At 36.9% G+C, this 19,664-nt stretch overlaps 1 protein-coding gene across 1 annotated transcript in view; it reads left to right on the top strand.

Moving 5' to 3' along the window:
- Positions 1 to 19,664, top strand: part of vwde (von Willebrand factor D and EGF domains) — a 230,007-nt gene that overhangs the window by 107,628 nt on the left and 102,715 nt on the right. The window contains exons 11-14 of the mRNA XM_059972621.1: positions 10,737 to 10,945; positions 11,443 to 12,437; positions 13,493 to 13,629; positions 15,492 to 15,650. Of these exons, the coding sequence (XP_059828604.1) occupies positions 10,737 to 10,945; positions 11,443 to 12,437; positions 13,493 to 13,629; positions 15,492 to 15,650 (1,500 nt within the window). The remainder of the gene's footprint in view (positions 1 to 10,736; positions 10,946 to 11,442; positions 12,438 to 13,492; positions 13,630 to 15,491; positions 15,651 to 19,664) is intronic.

The following is a 19,664-nucleotide window of genomic DNA, read 5'->3' as shown; positions in this document are numbered from 1 at the left end:
GAGTTTGCAGAGATTCGGCATAGCCTCGAAAACTTTGACTACCTTCTATAGATGTGCAGTGGTGAGTATATTGGCTGGCTGCATCACAGCTTGATATGGAAACACTAATGCTTTTGAAAGGAAAATCCAACAAAAAATAAAGTATATGGCCCAGCCCATCATGGGTTAAGCCTGCCCCAGATTGAACACATCTACACGAAACATTGTCGCAGGAAACCAGCATCCATTATTGGGGACCCACCACGCACCACCTAGGACAAGTTCTCTTCTTCCCACTGCCTCAGGACTCACACTACCAGGTTCAGGAACAGTTAATTACTTCACAACCATCAGGCACTTGAAGCAAGTGGGATAATTTCACACAGTTTCACTTGCTAGTCACTGAAATGTTCCGACAACCTATGGACTCACATCCAAGGACTCTTCATCTCATATTCTTGATATTTATTGTTTATTTATTATTATTACACCTTTCTGTATTTGCACAGTTTATTGTCTTCTGTCCTGTGGTTAAACACCCAAGTTGGGCAGTCTTCCATTGATTCCGTTATGGTTATTATTCTATAGATTTATTGAGTATGCCCACAAGAAAATGAATGTAAGGGTTGTATATGGTGACAATGTATGTACTTTGATATTAAGATTACTTTGAATTTTAATAATCCCATTTGCTCCATATTTTAAATCTATGCCTTCTTGTGTGAGACCTTCTTCCCTGTCTATGATTCCCACAATTCTGTATTCCACGATCAAGTGAACCGCTGTCTCCTTTGCTCCAAGGAAAACATTCTACCCTATTCCATCTCTCCTTGTAACTGAAATATTGTATCCCAGGCAACATCCTGGTGAATATTTTTGTATAAATACAATGTATGGTACTGTGCTTTCACTTACACATTTATTCTGCTATGAATTCTCAGTTTGACAATGTATAATAATCTTTGAAGCCTACAGTTTTGATCTGGTTTTAGAATTGTGCCGTACTTTCCATTTATTTTCACAATATCTAATCATATATCTGTGCACAAAATTCCACTGAATGGAAACTAACTCAGCAGGGACAGTAGAACCTTATTGAATTTTTACTGATGTTGTTTTGTCAAAGTCGTGGTAAATGGACTGGATATCAATATTTTCTAGTTGGTCGCATATTCATTTCAAAAAGTACTGGTTTAAGTTTATTTCTGGCAAACAGATCCTCATAAATATTCAGTTGCAGTGGGGAAAACAATCACTTACTTTTTCTGCTCTCTTTGGACTTAGCACCAAAATAAAAATTTTTGTTCAAGGTTACATCTGTTCGTGAAATACTCATTTTAAAATAAAGCTTAAATAAATAAAAACTGTGCATGATAAAGTTAGTTTTGTAAATGGAAATCATGGATTAAAATTGTATTTTGATTATAGAATAGTGATTTAAAAAAATATAAAGTTCTAGCAAATGTGAAGTCTGTAATGTTTGGGAGGATAGAAGATGTCCTGAAACATATCTTTTCTAAGTAATCCAAGTGAGCTACAACAGTCAATTTTTCTCTATTATCAATTTCCAGCAAATACATTTGAGCTAACAGGTGAATTTCCTACATTGGATGTTGTAATCTGAAGACTAAAGTAGATTGATCCTCTCTAGGGTGGGGGCATTCTTATGCTCTCTTACTGACTAGGATTAGAGTATAAAGAGATGCTGTCAGCATATTTAGACCTCTCATTGAGGCTCTTAGAGAATTCCTTAAGATGAGATCTTAATATCTAGGTTACTGCACAGACTTAAAGGAAAGATTTTGAGTTCAACCCTCCTCCTCTCTTCCCCCCCCCAAGTTGTACCTTTTGGCAAACTGCGATTAAACTTTCTTTAGGTAACATGAAGGGACTCTGTACTTATTGGGGAAGCTATAAATACCATCTGTGTGATCTCTCTGTTCTACTCAGCAGGCCGACACCTGTTTTCTATGGAAGGTATTTGTGCTCAATGATAAGTTTAATTAAAGTTATTATATTTTACATAGAGGAAAGAGGATTTATCATTGTAACATAATACAATGAGGAAAGCCAGCTTTTTTTTGGCAAGCAAGGATTCAGTCATAAAGCTTGCTAATAACTGTGGTATTCTCAATATATCAAAAGCAAATGAAGTAATTGTAGCTCTGAACTTTGTGATAGGTTTGTTCCTGGAAGATGCCAACAACTTTTGTCACTTCAGTCTATTTGCTCTATATTCATCAATTAGGTAATTCCTCATCGCTTTTTCTTTGAGTGCAAAGCTCACTTTGCTCATTTGGTTTTCATAAGATTTTTAAAAAATCATTAATTTTCAGATCTGCAGGTTGATGAAAATATTGGTTGAACCCTTATGATGTTGTATGCCTCAGATTTGTCTCACCTTTTCTTTTTAAATCTTTTTTTATTAATTTTAAACAAACATAAATGAAACATGAATACAAAGTGTTTGAGAGTACATAATTAATAGTTTAAATAGACATTCATATAATAATAAAAATATATAACCTCCCAAATTCACAGCATTGATGAACAAAGAAATAAAAAGAGAAAAAAAAGAGAAGAAAAAAAAACACTAACCAACATGGACCATTGAATAATGTTAAGTGCATATACAGTAGTGCCAATTACTCCGAACCTCCATCCAAATAACTAAGGATAATATAAGTAAGGTTTAGGAAAAGACAGTTCAACTCATATAAAAATGTTGAATAAATGGTCTCCAAGTTTCTTCAAATTTAACTGAAGGGTCAAAAAACAACACTTCTAATTTTTTCTAAGCTCAAACAAGAAATGGTTTGAGAAAACCACTGAAATATAGTTGGAGGATTAATTTCTTTCCAATTCAATAGAATAGATCTTCTAGCCATTAGTGTAACAAATGCAATCATTCGTCGAGATGAAGAGGATAGACAACTATTATCCACCATTGGTAAACCAAATATTGCAGTAAAAGGATGTGGTTGGATATTAATATTCAAAACTCTTGAAATAATACTGAAAATATTTTTCCAGTAATTTTGTAAACAAGGGCAAGACCAAAACATATGGGTTAATGAGACAACATCAAAATGACATCTGTCACAGGTTGAATTAACATAAGAATAAAATCGAGCAAGTTTATCCTTAGACATATGAGCTCTATGTACAACCTTAAATTGTATTAGAGCATGTTTAGCACAAATAGAGGACGAATTAACTAATAGTAACATTTTCTCCCATTGCTCAGTGGATATAAGACAATGAAGTTCTTCTTCCCATTCCTTCTTAAATTTTTCTGATACATCTGGCTGTATATTCATAATCATATTATAAATGACAGCTACTAAACCCTTTTGACAAGGATTCAGAGCTAAAATTCTTTCTGTAATGTCCAATGGATCTAGTTTTGGAAAAGACTAACTCATTATACAAAAAATTTCTAACTTGCAAATATCTAAAAAATGAGTTTTAGGTAAATTATATTTATTAGATAACTGTTCAAAGGACATAACGCTATCATCCAAAAACAAATCACGAAAACATGTTATACCTTTTGTTTTCCATAAAAAAAAGTTTGATCCATAAAGGAAGGCTGAAAAAAATAATTAGATACTATAGGGCATGATAGAATAAACTTATTCAAACCAAAAAATTTACGAAATTGAAACCAGATTCGCAATGTGTATTTGACTATAGGATTAGTTATTTGTTTATTCAATTTAGATAAAGAAAAAGGAATTGAAGATCCTAAGATTGAAAACAACGAAAAGTCTTGTACAGATTTACATTCCAAATTTACCCATTGTAGGCAGGCAGCTGTAGTCAATTCTTGTGTCCAAAATGTTAAATATCGTATATTAACTGTCCAATAATAAAATCTCAAGTTTGGCAAAGCCAAACCATCTTCCTTCTTAGGCTTCTGTAAGTATTTTTTGCCTAGTCTAGGGTTTTTATTCTGCCAAAGATAAGATATTTTGGAGTCAATAATATCAAAAAAAGATTTAGGAATAAAAATTGGTAATGCTTGAAATAAATATAAGAATTTGGGTAATACCATCATCTTAAAAGCATTAATTCTACCAACCAATGACAAAGATAGTGGAGACCACCTGGTAGCAAGTTGCTTAATCTGGTCAATTAAAGGTAAAAAGTTAGCTTTAAATAAATCTTTGTGTTTTTTAGTAATTTTAATACCTAAATAAGTAAAATAATCTGTAACAACCTTAAAAGGTAAACATGTATAAATTGAAACTTGCATATTTAATGGAAATAGTTCACTCTTGTTAAAATTCAATTTATAACCAGAAAAGTTACTAAGCTGAGCAAACAAAGACAAAATAGCAGGAATAGATCTTTCAGGGTCAGATATGTATAGTAACAAATTGTCAGCATATAATGATAACTTATACGTCCCCTCCCCACGAGTAATACCAAAAATATTAGGTGATTCACGAATAGCTATAGCCAAAGGTTCTAGAGCGATGTCAAATAATAAAGGACTTAAAGGACAACCTTGCCTTGTACCACGAAATAACTGGAAAAAAGGAGATCTTTGATTATTGGTAAAAACCGAAGCCAAGGGTTTATGGTATATTAATTTAATCCATGATATAAATTTTGAACTGAAATTACAATGCTGCATTGTATTAAATAAATATGGCCATTCAACTCTATCAAATGCTTTTTCAGCATCTACAGAAATGACACATTCTGGTATTTTGGGTGAGGAAGTATAAATAATATTTATTAATTTTCTAATGTTAAAAGATGAATAGCGATTTTTAATAAATCCAGTCTGATCTTCAGAAATGATTCGAGGTAATATATTTTCTAATCTAGTAGCCAAAATTTTACTAAAAATCTTAAAACCCGTGTTCAGCAAGGATGTAGGCAGATAGGATGCACACTCAATAGGGTCTTTATCTTTTTTAAGAATTAAAGAAATAGAAGCTTCATAAAAGATTGTGGCAATTTGCCTATAATTAATGCATCTTTAAAAATTTTACAAAGCCAAGGAGAAAGTATAGAGGAAAAAGATTTTAAAAATTCTGCAGAATAACCATCTGGACCAGAAACTTTACCGGAATTCATTGAAAAAATAGCCTTTTTTATTTCAGTTTCCATAATAGGTGTATCTAAGAATACATTATCCTCTACTATTAATTTTGGAATATTATAGAAGAATCCTCAGCAAATTCTGACTGATATAAGAAAATATAAAAATCTTGAAAGGCTTTATTTATCTCTTTATGGTCGATTGTTAGAGTACCATCTTGTTTACGAATCCTAGTAATCTGTCGTTTAGCCAAAGCAGCTTTCAATTGATTAGCTAATAATTTACCGGACTTATCTCCATACACATAAAACTGAGTTCTAGATTTAAATAACTGATTTTCAATCAAAGAGGATAATAACAAATTATGTTCCATTTGGAGTTCCACTCTTTCTTTATAGAGTTCTTTGCTAGGAGTCACTGAGTAAATCTTATCAATTGCATTGATTTTATCAACCAATGTTAATATTTTAGAACTAGTTCATTTCCTAACTCCAGCAGAGTATGAAATTATCTGCCCACGAATAAAGGCTTTAAAAGTGTCCCATAAAATTCCACTAGAGATCTCTGCTGTAGAACTTGTTGAGAAAAACAAATCAATTTGTTGTTTGATAAAATTGACAAAGTCTGAGTCCTGCAATAAAATAGAGTTAAACCTCCAAGATTTAACATTAGTAAATGAGTCCATTATCTTAATAGATAACTTCAAAGGTGCATGATCAGAAATGGTAATAGAGACATATTTACCATCGATAACATCTGTAAGCAAACGATGATCAATGAAAAAGTAATCAATTCTTAACTGTGATAAACATGAGAAAAGTATGAAAACTCTTTGTCATTGGGGTGTAGAAAACGCCAAATTTCAAAAAATGCTGAATCAGTCATAAAGGAGTTGATAAGAGAAGCCGATTTATTCGGAAGAACTTGGGTGGGCTTGGATCTATCCATCGAAGGGTTTAAACCACAGTTAAAGTCCCCACCCATTATCAGTCTGTACTGATTCAAATTGGGAAAGGATGTAAATAGACACTTAAAAAATTCCGGACAATCAGTATTTGGAGTATAATCATTGACTAGAACAACTTTTTGATTAAAAAGTAGACCAGTAATAAGCAAAAATCTACCTTGTGGGACTGAGATTGTTTCATGATGTATAAAAGAGGTTGAAGAATCTATAAAAGTGGAAATGCCTCTTACTTTGGCTTGAGAGTTCGCGTGATATTGTTGATTTTTCCAAAACCTAAAAAAGCGTTGACTATCCACCTTCCTTACGTGAGTCTCTTGTACAAAAATAACATTAGCATTCATTCTATGGAAATCTTTGAATTTTTTTTCCATTTAATTGGATGATTTAAACCATTAGTATTCCAAGAAACAAAATTAATAACCCTATCCATATTGACAATATTTATTACAATTAACACATAAGGTTGAAAAAAAGATAAACTCATGAACCCCGAAGAAGGAAGTAAGTTCAAGGAGAAACCGGAAGTCACGGCACTGCAACCATTTTTGTAGTTTCATATAAGCCCATGAAGTGAAACTAAGCAAAAAGCAAGCAAAAGGAAAAGAAAAAAGAAAAATCCCCCTCCCTCCACCCTCAAAACCCCAGGAAAAAAGCCAAAAAAAGGCAAGCAAGCAATCTAACACTAAAATTACCCCCATGTCTCAAGACGACAACTCCAACAGAAAAAGATTGAATAGAAGATACAAACCACCCATATTATAAGAAACGTTTGATATAACAAAAACTAAAATATAAAATTAGTATTATATATATAAAACAAAAGTATTTAAAAAATAATAAAACCCATAAATGAATAATACTGAATTAGTGTTTTAAAAGAAAGTTTGAAACTTCTTCAAACACATCAAAACGGATATGACGTTTCAGGCACTAAAGCCTTTAGGGAAGAAGAAATGACATTTTGTTTTTTTTAGAATCTTAATATTTAAATGTTAAAAATATAAAAAAGTGTATACGAACTTGAGAAAAAAAAAATCTTAGTAGATTATTTTCAAAGCTAACAGATTAATAGTATGAAAAAATAACAAACTCAGAATAAACCAAAAACGAACTTCTACCATGTATAGAAAATAGATGTAAGCCATACGTTAAAAAAAAACATCATTTTTTTAAATGATCCAAATCTTGTATACTAATTATTACATTAGTCAAGCCAATGAAATGTTATTCTTCCAGAAAACTTCGAGCATCCGCTGGAGATTTAAACAGCCGATAAGTTCCGTCTTCGAGAGAAACTCTCAGATGTGCTGGAAATAGCTTGCTTGTAGCCTTTCTGATGAATTTCCGACATAACCGATTTAAAAGCCATTCTTGCCCTTTAAACTTCAGGACTGTAATCTTCCAGAATACGAAATTTAAAATCTTGAAAGCTGATCATCAGCCCGCATCAAACGCTCTTTGGTGTGAGGATAATGGATCCGGAGAATTATTTGTCGCGGTTTCAAGCTTGAATCTGAATGAAAACGAGAGACGTGATGTGCACGGTCGATTATTAGAAGGGAATCCAGTATTTCTGAGCCAAAGACATCCATTAAAAATTTGGAAAAAAAACCGTGAGATCGCCATTCTCAAATTTTTCCGGACTCCCGATTAACCGAAGATTTTGTCTTCGAGAGCGGTTTTCAAGATCAATAATCTTAGACTTATAACAATCCAATTGTTGAGAAGTCGAAGTTTGCTGTTGTTGCTAAGTTTCAATTATAAGATCTTTCTTACGAGCGGTTTCTTCAAGAGCTAAAATACTTGCTTGTTGTTTTTGTGACTCCAGTGTAAGTACTTGAAATTTTGCATCAAGTGCCTTAAACATTTCATCAAACATATCCATCCTTGCAGTTAATTTACTCTCCAGTTTTGCAAGTCTATCGTCTATAAGATTCACAATTGCTTCTAAAGTTATCGGTTCTTTTGTCTGTTTCGATTCCTTTGCTTTAGACATTTCAGCGAGTTGAAAATGATTCAAACAGTTGAAGAACGTTTCATAAGTTTAAACCCCTTTAGAATAGGTATAAAAAGATCAATTAGGGGGTGTTTGTAGGTTAAAAAAAAGGTAAAAGGTAAAAGGTTTGGAGCAAAGCCTAAAGCTGCTTCACTCCATAAGTGCCATCTTGAGACCTCCTGTCTCACCTTTTATGCAACCCTTAAAGGCTTCCATTGGATCCATGGTAAGGCAAAACATGAATTACCAAATTCATGAGTGGTTCAAAGAAAGGGCCACTTCAGCCTTCCTGCAGCAGTTGAAGATGAGCTTGCCAATATTACATGGTTCCTGAAGACTTGATTAAAAAGATAATACTTGCGCCAGTGCTGAATGTCAATTCTGAATTCCCACACATCCATCGTCTACCTGCTGAACTGTGTCTACGCCCACGTGTCTAAACCGGTGAGCACTGTGAGGGTCATGTTTTTTGACTTCTCCAGTGCGTTCAACACCATCCGCCCTGCTCTTCTGGCTGAGAAGCTGACAGTGATGCAGGTGGATGCTTCCCTGGTGTCATGGATTATTGATTACCTGACTGGCAGACAACAGTACGTGCGCTTGTAACACTGTGTGTCAGACAGAGTGGTCAGCAGCACTGGGGCTCCACAGGGGACTGTCCTGTCTCCCTTTCTCTTCACCATCTACACCTTGGACTTCAACTACTGCACAGAGTCTTGCCATCTTCAGAAGTTTTCTGATGACTCTGCCATAGTTGGATGCATCAGCAAGGGAGCTGAGGTGGAGTACAGGGCTACAGTGGGAAACTTTGTCACATGGTGTGAGCAGAATCATCTGCAGCTTAATGTGAAAAAGACTAAGTAGCTGGTGGTGGACCTGAGGAGGGCTAAGGCACTGGTGACCCCTGCTTCCATCCAAGGGGTCAGTGTGGACATGGTGGAGGATTACAAATACCTGGGGATACAAATGGACAATAAACTGGACTGGTCAAAGAACACTGAAGCTGTCTACAAGAAGGGTCAGAGCCGTCTCTATTTCCTGAGAAGACTGAGTTTTTTAACATCCGCTGGACGATGCTGAGGATGTTCTATGAGTCTGTGGTGGCCAGTGCTATCATGTTTGCTGTTGTGTGCTGGGGCAGCAGGCTGAGGGTAGCAGACACCAACAGAATCAACAAGCTCATTGGTAAGGCCAGTGATGTTGTGAGGGTGGGACTGGACTCTCTGACGGTGGTGTCTGAAAAGAGGATGCTGTCCAAGTTGCATGCCATCTTGGACAACGACTCCCATCCACTCCATAATGTACTGGTTAGGCGCAGGAGTACATTCAGCCAGAGACTCATTCCACTGAGATGTAACACTGAGCGTCATAGGAAGTCATTCCTGCCTGTGGCCATCAAACTTTACAACTCCCCCCTTGGAGGGTCAGACACCCTGAGCCAATAGACTGGTCCTGGACTTATTTTTCCATTTGGCATGATTAACTTAGTATTATTTAATTATTTATGGATTTATATTGCTATATTTCTTCACTACTCTTGGTTGGTGCGGCTGTAACGAAACCCAATTTCCCTCAGGATCAATAAAGTATATCTGTCTGTCTGTCAGTTGGAGTGGTTAGTAGAATACAGGAAACTGATCATAAGCCAGAAGTGCCAGTATGTTGTGTATCTCTACTGGGACTACTTTTTCACCAAATATAAACTCGGATCAAAACTGTTTGTTATTCCTTGGGGCAGGGCTAAGTTAAGGGAAGTTCCCTGTTGAAACAGCCTCTGCCCTAATGTTCCTCATACTGAATGTGCTGGACTCAAGGTAAATGAGGTAGAAGTCACTTGAGAATTTGGCATAGGTCAACTCGTATACTTCCATTCAAAATAGGGACTTACTCATTACTATTGGTTAAATTAAATGTTTAATCAGGGGGCTGGTGACTGGATTAGTGCGGGAGTTCAATTCTGGTGTCTTGTGTAAGAAAGTTTGTACGCTCTTCCCATGTATGCATGGGTTTCCTTGAGGTGCACCAGTTGCTGGGCGATGCAGAACAGTGGGCCAGATGGGCCTGTTCGTTGCGGTATCTCTAAATAAATGAATAGGTACTCCGTGTTGCAATGTGGCCAAAGAAAGCCTAAATGGCTGGTATCAAGCTTCTACCCCCACAAATAGGAACCAATATGCGCCATGTTGCAAGCACTCACAGTTAAGGATTAATTTAAATGTTCCAGTCTCAATCCAGATACCACAATTGGTTATAAATGTCACCAAATTTATGAGCAATTGTTAACAAATCTCACTACACATGCCAGTGATAATAAATCCGATTCTGATTCTAAATAGGGTTAGTAATGATCACTGCATGTACGTTTGTAAATTAGACCTACAATTTAATGTCAAATGAAATTCTGGAATGAGACGCCTGTAACAACTTTGTTCCAATGTTTCATCAGTGCATGTTTTTGAACTTACTAAATGACACTCAAGAATCATTGTTTGATGACAGACAAATCCTAATGGAAATCTATGATCTGTGTTGGCACTCTGGGCTATAATTAATTTCCCATAATCTTTTAATATTATCATCATTTTTGTAATCGGGATGAGAATATATCAGTTCTGTTTACTATATTGTTGAAAACATATCTTAGATTAAGATATAATTGAAATTTGATAGAGATAAATAACTGCATCAAGTGAATTAACAAACATTGACTTTTTCTGCAATTCTGTTTGTTCATGCAGATCACATTTTCCACTGGAGCATTCATCCGGGCTGATGTAAGTGAATGGGGAATGAGTTTAACTCTCAGAGCACCAAGTATTGACTTTCAAAGTACCAAAGGTCTTTGTGGCACCTTTGATGGTGATATGAATAATGATTTTCAAAATTCAGACGAACCTTTTGTTCAAGAAGAGATTGAAAACCTGGATGTTTTTATTGAAAGTTGGAGGTATGCTTTACAAAATTTTTAGCTCTAAATGAAAGTTAAGTTTTCATTGACATAATGGATTGCTAATTCAGTAGAACACATTGCTCAGTTACAAGGAAACCTAAATTTTAAATTCCATTAATTTTAATGGAATTATTTTACAATCAACTGACCAGATTCCCCTCATTGGAATGGTGATTTAACTTACAAAACCTAATTGTTGCCCAAATCTATATTGTTTGGAAAAAAATGTAGTAAATTTATAATTGGTTTTTACTGTCTTATGATTCTTTTATACCAATTGTATAATTTTTTAAAACCTAATATAATAGTTAGACACAAGTTTTGTTTTTTATGCTACAATATTCTTATCTACAGTATTCATAATTAATGTCTTTGAGGATTGAGTTGATTTAAGTACTTTAAGCACATTTTGAAATTTAATTATATTTTATTCAAAGCTTGACTGTGTCAGATCTGTAAAACTGAACCATTTTTTTCTGGTTGTACTTTTACAGAATTATGCCTGGAAAGAGTCTATTTGACAAAATCCCAGCTTTGCCTATAAGTATCAAAAGAAGCCATTATTGTAGTTGTAGCTCTGATTCAATTTGGCTACAACAGTCTTCTAATAAACTTGATTCTGTTCCTGAATCAGGAACTCCATCGGGCTGTACAGGCAATGAAAATGTGAGACTTTCCAGTTTAATACCAGTGCTGGACATTACAGCAGAGTACATCAATACTGTAAAGTTGATTAGAGGAATTAGCAGACGTGATGCACAAAACAAGATTACAACACCCACTTTAAGAGATGTCCATTATGCCCGATTAAGTAAACTTAACCAAACATTGCATTTTGCAAGGGTTTCCTACATTGCAAAACAGAATACCATGCTACGAAAACGAGGAATATCAAGGGGACACAAGCAAAGGAACAAACATCGGGATAACTATAACCGTCAAGCAAAATCCTATGATCATAGCAGATGGAAGCGCCAGGATTACTATGAAGACTTGCCCACTTCCCCTCTTCAAAGTCTTACTCAGACAGACTTGGAAGGATTCAGTTACTTTTTTCCTGAGGACCATACTTCTGAATTTCAGCAGGAGATCTTACCTTCTTGGCCCACACCTTCTGGGCTGACAGAATCAAAAGCATTTAATTTATGCCAACAGGTGGTTGCTAATTCCAGTATTGCCCAAGCCTGTGGAGAGGTGCTTGGCCAACGATTAATGGATGTCATAGACATCTGTTTCTTGGACCTTCAGCTTAAAGATGACTTCAGCTGGGCAAATAGAGGCTTAAGTTTATTAGAAAATGAATGTGAAAGGAAACTTTTGGAAGCTGGGATCTATCATGGAACTGAAAGTGGGGATTTGTCCAAAGTTCCTCAGGACATTTTGTCAGCTCTGAGGTGTCCCAATTTTTGCAGTGGCAATGGTGAATGTACTGAGTGGGGTTGTGCTTGTTTTTCAGGCTTCAGCACTTATGATTGCAGTGTTTTAGTTGGTAAGTACTGTGCCGCAAAAACAAAATTCTCAAATTTAGCGAACATTCTTATTGCATTACATGGGTTATTGCACTGTGTTCAGCACAATTTTTGAAATGTAGGAATTATTAGTAATCAAATAGTGAGGCTATCTGGACTTGCAGGTTGGTAAATTAGTTTATTCTTGTCACGTATGCAGAAGTACAGTGGAAAAACCTATTTTGCATGTTGTCCATACTGATCATTTCATTACAACAGTGCATTGAGGTAGGACAAAGGGAACTATCAGAATGCGGAATAAATTGTTACAGTTACAGTGCAGGTGGTCAATAAGGTGCAAAGCCTTAATGAGGCAGATTGGAATGTCAAGAGTTCATCTTACCAAACTAGAGACCATTCAGTAGTTGTACAGCCGCTGTCCTGGAGTCTGGTGGTACTTACATTTAAGTTCTTCTATTTTCCTCCTAATAGGAGAGGGTCAAGAGAGAATAGCTGGGGTGAGTGAGTTCTTTGATTATGTTGGCTGTTTTACTGAGGCAGACTGAGTCCAGCAGGGGAGACCAGGGTCCATGACATGCTGAGCTGCGTCCACAACTCTCTGCTGTATTTTGTAGTCATGAGCAGAGCAGTTGCCTCACCAAGCCATGATTCATCCAGATCGGATATTTTCTATGGCGCATCAATAAAAATTGGTCAGAGCTTGAAGGAACATACCAAATCTCTTTAGTCTGCAAAGCAAGTTGAGGTACAGGTGAGCTTTCTTACTTGCTGCGTCAGCATGATTGGACCAGGAACCAGTTTTACCTAGCACTTTGTTCTTTGGGAAATGGGTAAGAAAGTATTCAAATGAAAGGAACCACATGCCCAGGGCAAGTTCAGTAATGTCCTGCTCATGGACTGCACATAAGTCCCCACCTGCCTTTTCCATCTCACTAATGATGGAATTGAATCATTTTGTATGCATGGATTTATTGGATTTTTTTCCAGTTTATGTACAACCAAGTATGAAGTTTTGCAAGATCAACATTCTACAGATGTATAATTTAATTCATGTTTTATAATATCACTATCAAAGATCAGCTTCCTGAAATCACAGAGCTGGAAAATTCTGGATTGTGTGATGTTCGACGGTATGATTGTACCATCGTGAGGGTTTTCGGCAAGGGTTTTACACAGTCTGCAAGTCTAACGTGTGAAATCATCAAGTTGCATGTAAGTTTTATAGATATTTGTAATATATGTGGGGGATTTACAAAATATGAAACAATATTTGGGGTGCAATTAGGATGCACTTTGGTGTAAAGTTGAAACTGAATACAAAGCATTCAGATCAATGTAATTTTTTAACAGTTCAAAATTAACAGTTCCTTGCTTTATTTAAGTTGGAATGGTTGATTGGTTCAGCAGGTGAGGAGAAGAGGTAAGAGGGAAGCCGGAGTTAGGAATGGAAGAGATAGAGGGAAATATTACCAGAAGTTAGAGAAACTGATGTTCATGCATCAGGATAGAGCCTCCAACCTGCTGGCACAAACATGAATTTCTCTACCTGCATATCTTTACCTTCCCCCTCGCCTGGCTTCATCTATCTCTTTCTAGCTTGTACTACTTCTCCCCCCCCCCCCCCCCCAACCCCACCTCCCGACCACCTTATTCAGGCTTCGTCCCTCTTCCTTTCTAGTCCTGATGAAAGGTCTCCGCCCGAAACATCCACTGTTTATTCCTTTCTAACGATGCTGCCTGACCTGCTGAATTCCTCCAGCATTTTACACATTACCACCCTCCTTTGAGTAAAGATGTTTCTGCTGAATTCCTTGCTAGAATTTTGGCTAATTTATTCACCAGAACTCCCTGGACTTCACAGTACAAAATAATATCAATGAAAGGCAGAGTCTCATTGTCTTTGTACGCTCTAACTAACAACTTAATAAGCTACTCAGCACCCAGACCTCACCTGTTATCCAGGATTTACCTCAGATATGAGATGTATGCCTGATTGGCCTTGATGCTCAGACCTGAGAACTTGTGTAAGTGCCTATTTCTGCAATCATCAGTGATGAAGATAAATATACTTGTCAGAAATTCACCACCTAGGGTGTCCTGGCGATCTGCTCCCTTACCAAATTACAAAAAGACAAATGCTTTGCCCTGAGCTATTCAGTTAATTGTGGATGTGTTCACTGCCACAGGAACAAGAAGGACCCACAGAATGATAGTTCTTCAAATCACACGATTAGAGCTTACTCATGTTTGTAAGTGTTTACATATGAAGAATGTGACAGGAACAGTTAACATCGCTACTAGATGTATGGATACGTACCTTTTGTGTGCTTATAAAACTACTAGGAATGCATGCAAAAAACAATTTGAGTATTGGTGAGATCTATTAACAATTCCCCAATCTTCAGCAAAGTTGTCTTCTCCTTATAAAATTCTTAGAATCCCTTATGTTAAATGGACAACAAAAGGAAACTGACATATTGAAAGATGACTAGTTAACACTAGTACAATTAGCTTTATATTAGCTAAATGAAGGTAAATAAAGCTTTCATTATTCATACATTTTCAAGGATACCGAATTGACTTGAATAACAATTGTTTCAATTCAGTGACCTAAGTCAAATTAATTACAGCAATTTGCTAGAGAAGCATGTTAAACTTTGACATCTGCCTCAGTAGCAGACGAACTTAAAATTCCTATAATGGAAGCATGTGAATGAATTAGATAATAAATCTTTTAAATGGCAGAGAGGAATACTCCACATATTTACATTTACATTGGATTCCTCCTTGTTTTATTGTGGTTTTCCAGCCTTGTCAGCCTTCACTACACGTGTGGTGTAATTTAGTCTGAGTCCCACCAGTTGGATCATATTGTCAGTTAGAATGTAGGCAATTACCTAACCTGGAGTAGCATGACTTCCCAATCTGTGTTAACTTACTCAAAATACAAGTAAGTTAGAATGCACATAAACAATGTTGGTGGTGATGTTGAGCTCTACGTAAATAAAAGTCACAATGAACCAAGAATTTTCCATTGTTATTTATTTTGATTTTCTTTATCAATCTGAGTACAGAACATCAATGAAGAGTGGATTCCAGCTATGTCACAGCTGACAAAAGCTGTTTTCATGAATAGTCACGCTGTGGACTGCATGATCCCAACTGAGATTGATCAACCATTTGAAAATGTTGTCCTTATCCATGCCAAGCCAATTGCAAGATGGCAAGTAAAGGTATGGCATGTAAAATGTATAACCTGTATTAAAAAGTGCAATGGAACTGGATTGTGATCATGTAGAAGCAGTTTGCAGCAATCACACTTCCATATGCATTGGTCTCTTGGATTATCATTGTAACATGTCCCAAAGAAAATGGAACACAGAATATAATGTGGCATTAGAAAAAGTGTAGTGCATTTGGTCAAATAAAGTGCAAGGGCCATGATAAAGTAGACTGGAAGATCAAGAGTTTATCTCTTACCACAAGGGGTCCATTAAAGAGTCAACAACAGTGGGATAGAAGCTGTCTCTGAATCTAGAAGTATGTGTTCTCAAGCTTTTGTATCTTCTTTCGGATGGGAGAGGTGACAAGAGAGAGTGACTGGGATGGGGGACTCTTCAGTTATATTAGCCGCTTTAGTAAAACAACAGCAAGTATAGAAATGGAGGCTGGTTTGCATAATGGACTGAGCTGCGTTCACAATACTCTTGAGGTCTTGCTGCTGTATCAAGCTGTGATTCACCTGTTTAGAATGATACTTTGGCATATTTTGAGCCTGCTGCATTTCCTTAGCATTTTTAAAACACATTTTAACATCAGTTGCATTTTTTGAATTAAATTGTACTTCTCCCCTGTCATTTATAACATTTGTAAATATTGCATATTCCATCACTTTAGTTTTACTATCTTTCATTTTTATCCAATAAAATTTGAATCATCTGTCTTCATGATTACAAAACAGCCAGTGATGTGAACATTAAATAAAACATTTTTGTCCAGTTTTTAATTTACTTACTGTTACTGTTGCAGTTGGTGCAATTGTAATATATTTAGGATCTTGCTATTTTTCTGCTGCCTAAGTTTTCTTCTGACATGGATATACTGCCAGTACCACAAAACCCTGGGTTATCAGAATGAAGATTAAGATTTATTCCCCTACAAAATACCTGTTATTAAATTTTATTCTGCTGCATTGATTATTCATATAGTGGTAGTGTTTGTCTATTGTGTCTGATGATGACAAGAAACCTGTGCAGGACAGTTTTTTAAAGTGGAAAAGCCATTGTACTGCGGCTGTTCCACTCTCTCATCCTCAAGTCTGGGTCCCATGGTATGAACAAAGAGCACAACTGGGGTCTTCCTTGGTTGCCGTAGGTGGCCATGTCTTCTGTGCCTTGTCACGCTCTTCGCTCTCTTCAGAGTATTGCAGAGCCGCCTTCCTGGCCATTGGATCTCACTGTAGATATCACCTGCATAGTCTGCCAGATCTGACTTTGCAAGCTAGAACAGGCATGTCTCTATTTCACTGGTTCACTGTCTCTATGCCACCAGTTAATTAGCCCACCCGTTGAAGCAGTGTACCAGGATGTGACCACTGTTGCATGCAAATAGCCACTTGGAGCCACAGGTGAGTGCTGAGTGTCCGGTGGGGAGCAAAGTTGAGTGAGCTGCCTAGGAATGGACAGCTCACTCTCAAGCACCTTCATCAGAAGTGTACCCCTACCTGGTTATCCCATACACCCCATTTCTTATCAACACATACAGAATGCTGAAGGAACTCAGCAGAACAGGTAGCATCTATGGAAAGGAGTGAGCAGTCAACATTTCAAGACTTTTAGTTGGGACTGAGAGGAAAAAAAAAGAGGTCAGAGCAAAAAAGGTGGGGTGGGGGAGAGAAAAAAGTACAAAGTGGTAGGAGATAGGTGAAACTGGGAGAGGGGAAAGGGTGAAGTAAAGAGGTGGGAAGTTGATTGGTGATAGAAGTAAAGTGCTGGAAAAGGGGAAATCCTCATAAGAGAGGGTAGAAGACCATGGAAGAAAGAGGAAGCACCAGAGGGAGATGGTGGGTAGATAAGTAGATGAGGTGAAAGAGGGAAACAGGAATTGGGGGAATGGTGAAGGAATGCTCCTCCAATCTGAGTGTGGCCTCATCGCAGCAGTAAAGGGGAACATGGACTGATAAATCTGCAGATGCTGGAAATTCAAGCAAAACACACAAAATGCCGGAACAACTCAGCTGGCTAGGTAGCATCTATGAAAAAGGTACAGGGGACGTTTTGGGCAGAGACCCTTCAGCAGGACTAGCGTGTCATTGGAGGGGCAACACTTTATATTCCATCCGGGTAGCCATCAACCTGATAGCATTAACATTGATCTCTCAAACTTTTGGTAACTCCCCCACCTCCACCATTCCCCGTTTGCCCTTTCCCATTTCACCAATCAACTTCCCAGCTCTTTACCTCACTCTTCTTCCCCTCCTGCTTTCACCTATGTCCTACCACCTTGTGCTTCTTCCTCCTCTCCCCCCCCCCCCCCCCCCATACCTTCTTGCTCTTACTTCTCATCTTTTCCTCCAGTCCTGATGGAGGGTCTCGGTGCGAAAAGTTGCTTGTTTACTATTTTCCATTAATGCTGCCTGATCTGCTGAGTTCCTCCAGCATTTTGTGTGTTGCTTGGATTTCCGGCATCTGCAGATTTTCTTGTGTTTGTGGCCCCATTTCTTACAATAACTCACAACTAAATATTAACAGTATCAAATGCATTAAAATAGAAACTTGATTATTTTGTTTACTGAAGAACTGTTGGATAACACTGCATGACTGAGAGCATCATTGAGAAAGGATTATAAGTTTAATTTTATATTTTGCTTGGTCATGCTTTCTGTACCGATCAGGTAAATGGAATATTTTGAAACAGATGAGTTATCAAAAACAAAGCAGTTCATTACATTGTTATCCTATAACTTGCATTCGGAACTATTTACTGTTGTAAAATTCAGTCCCGATTTACAAAGACTCTGTGCATATTGAGATATGCTGCCAATGCTGTTGAATAAGCCTCCCCAAACAGATAGTCTGGCCAAGGTACTGAATGTACTGGAGGTGCTCTTTTATATTTATATGAGAATTATGCGTGTATTATGGGATCGCTTTGTAATTCTTGCATTTAAAATAACATGTTAGACTTGCTATACATAGACTTGACAAATTATAATTATAATGCAAACAACATGGAATCTGCTGCGGTTCTTTCATCTACTTCAGATCAGTGAATAGCTGCATAATTTTTTCAAGATGTGGATGACACTTTACTGCTTTTAAACTGTTTTCCTCCATCTTAAAAATAGTTGATTACTGTCAATGGATGGCTTAGTAACTTCATGTTTCTGTGCTTTACAACTACATGTTCTTCAGTCCAACTCATTGTGCTGACTTGGGTGCCTACTTGAGCTAGATCCATTTGCCTGTTTTTGCTTATTTCACTCTATAAAACTTTACTATCTACAAATCTGCCCAAATATGTTTTAAATGTTGTAATTACTTTCTTTGGCAGCTTGTTCCATATACCCAACACTTCCTGTGTGGCAAATTTTCTCTCAGATCTTCTTTTACATCATTCCCCTCTCATCATAAGCCCATGTTCTTTAGCTTTAGACTCTTGTACCCTGGAGAAAAGTCCACACTTTATCAATGCCTCTTGTGATTTTGTATACCTCTGTACAACCACCACTCAGCCTCTTTTGTTCCAGAAAAAAAACAGTTCTAGTTTATCCAGTCTTGCTTTATAACTAAGCCCTCCAGTCCCAGTGACAGTCTGTAAGTTCTTTTCTACATCATCCCTAGCTTAGATGAAGTTTGCGGCTGAAGGCTGAGCGGCAACAAATAAGGCCAGAAAGCAAAAGGAAGAGGAAAGGTATTCATCACAGTTCAGTTTCACTGTGGAGCAATTCATGACAACTAAAGCTGTCGTTCACCTAAGTTTGCCATTGTAATCATGATAGTGGTCTTAAACGGACATATAATAAATCATTAAACTATCTTGTAACTGACTGCTTTCTGAGTAAAATGCAAATCAGCCCAACTTGATTGTAACGATGCAGGAGCTCCTGGTTCTCGATGTAGTTGGGAATTGAAAAAAGTCATGATCATTCACACCTCTGCAGGATGGCCTGACTATAGAGAGCAGTTTGGGCCAAGGTAGTCCGGGCCAGCTGGCTTTGTGCTACTGGCAAACTAACTGGTTGGAGA

The sequence above is a fragment of the Hypanus sabinus genome, chromosome 6 (genome assembly GCF_030144855.1).
Source record: "Hypanus sabinus isolate sHypSab1 chromosome 6, sHypSab1.hap1, whole genome shotgun sequence".
Lineage (NCBI taxonomy): Eukaryota > Metazoa > Chordata > Chondrichthyes > Myliobatiformes > Dasyatidae > Hypanus > Hypanus sabinus.
The sequence above is the reverse complement of the archived record's forward strand: the minus strand, read 5'-3'. Positions and strand labels throughout refer to the sequence as shown.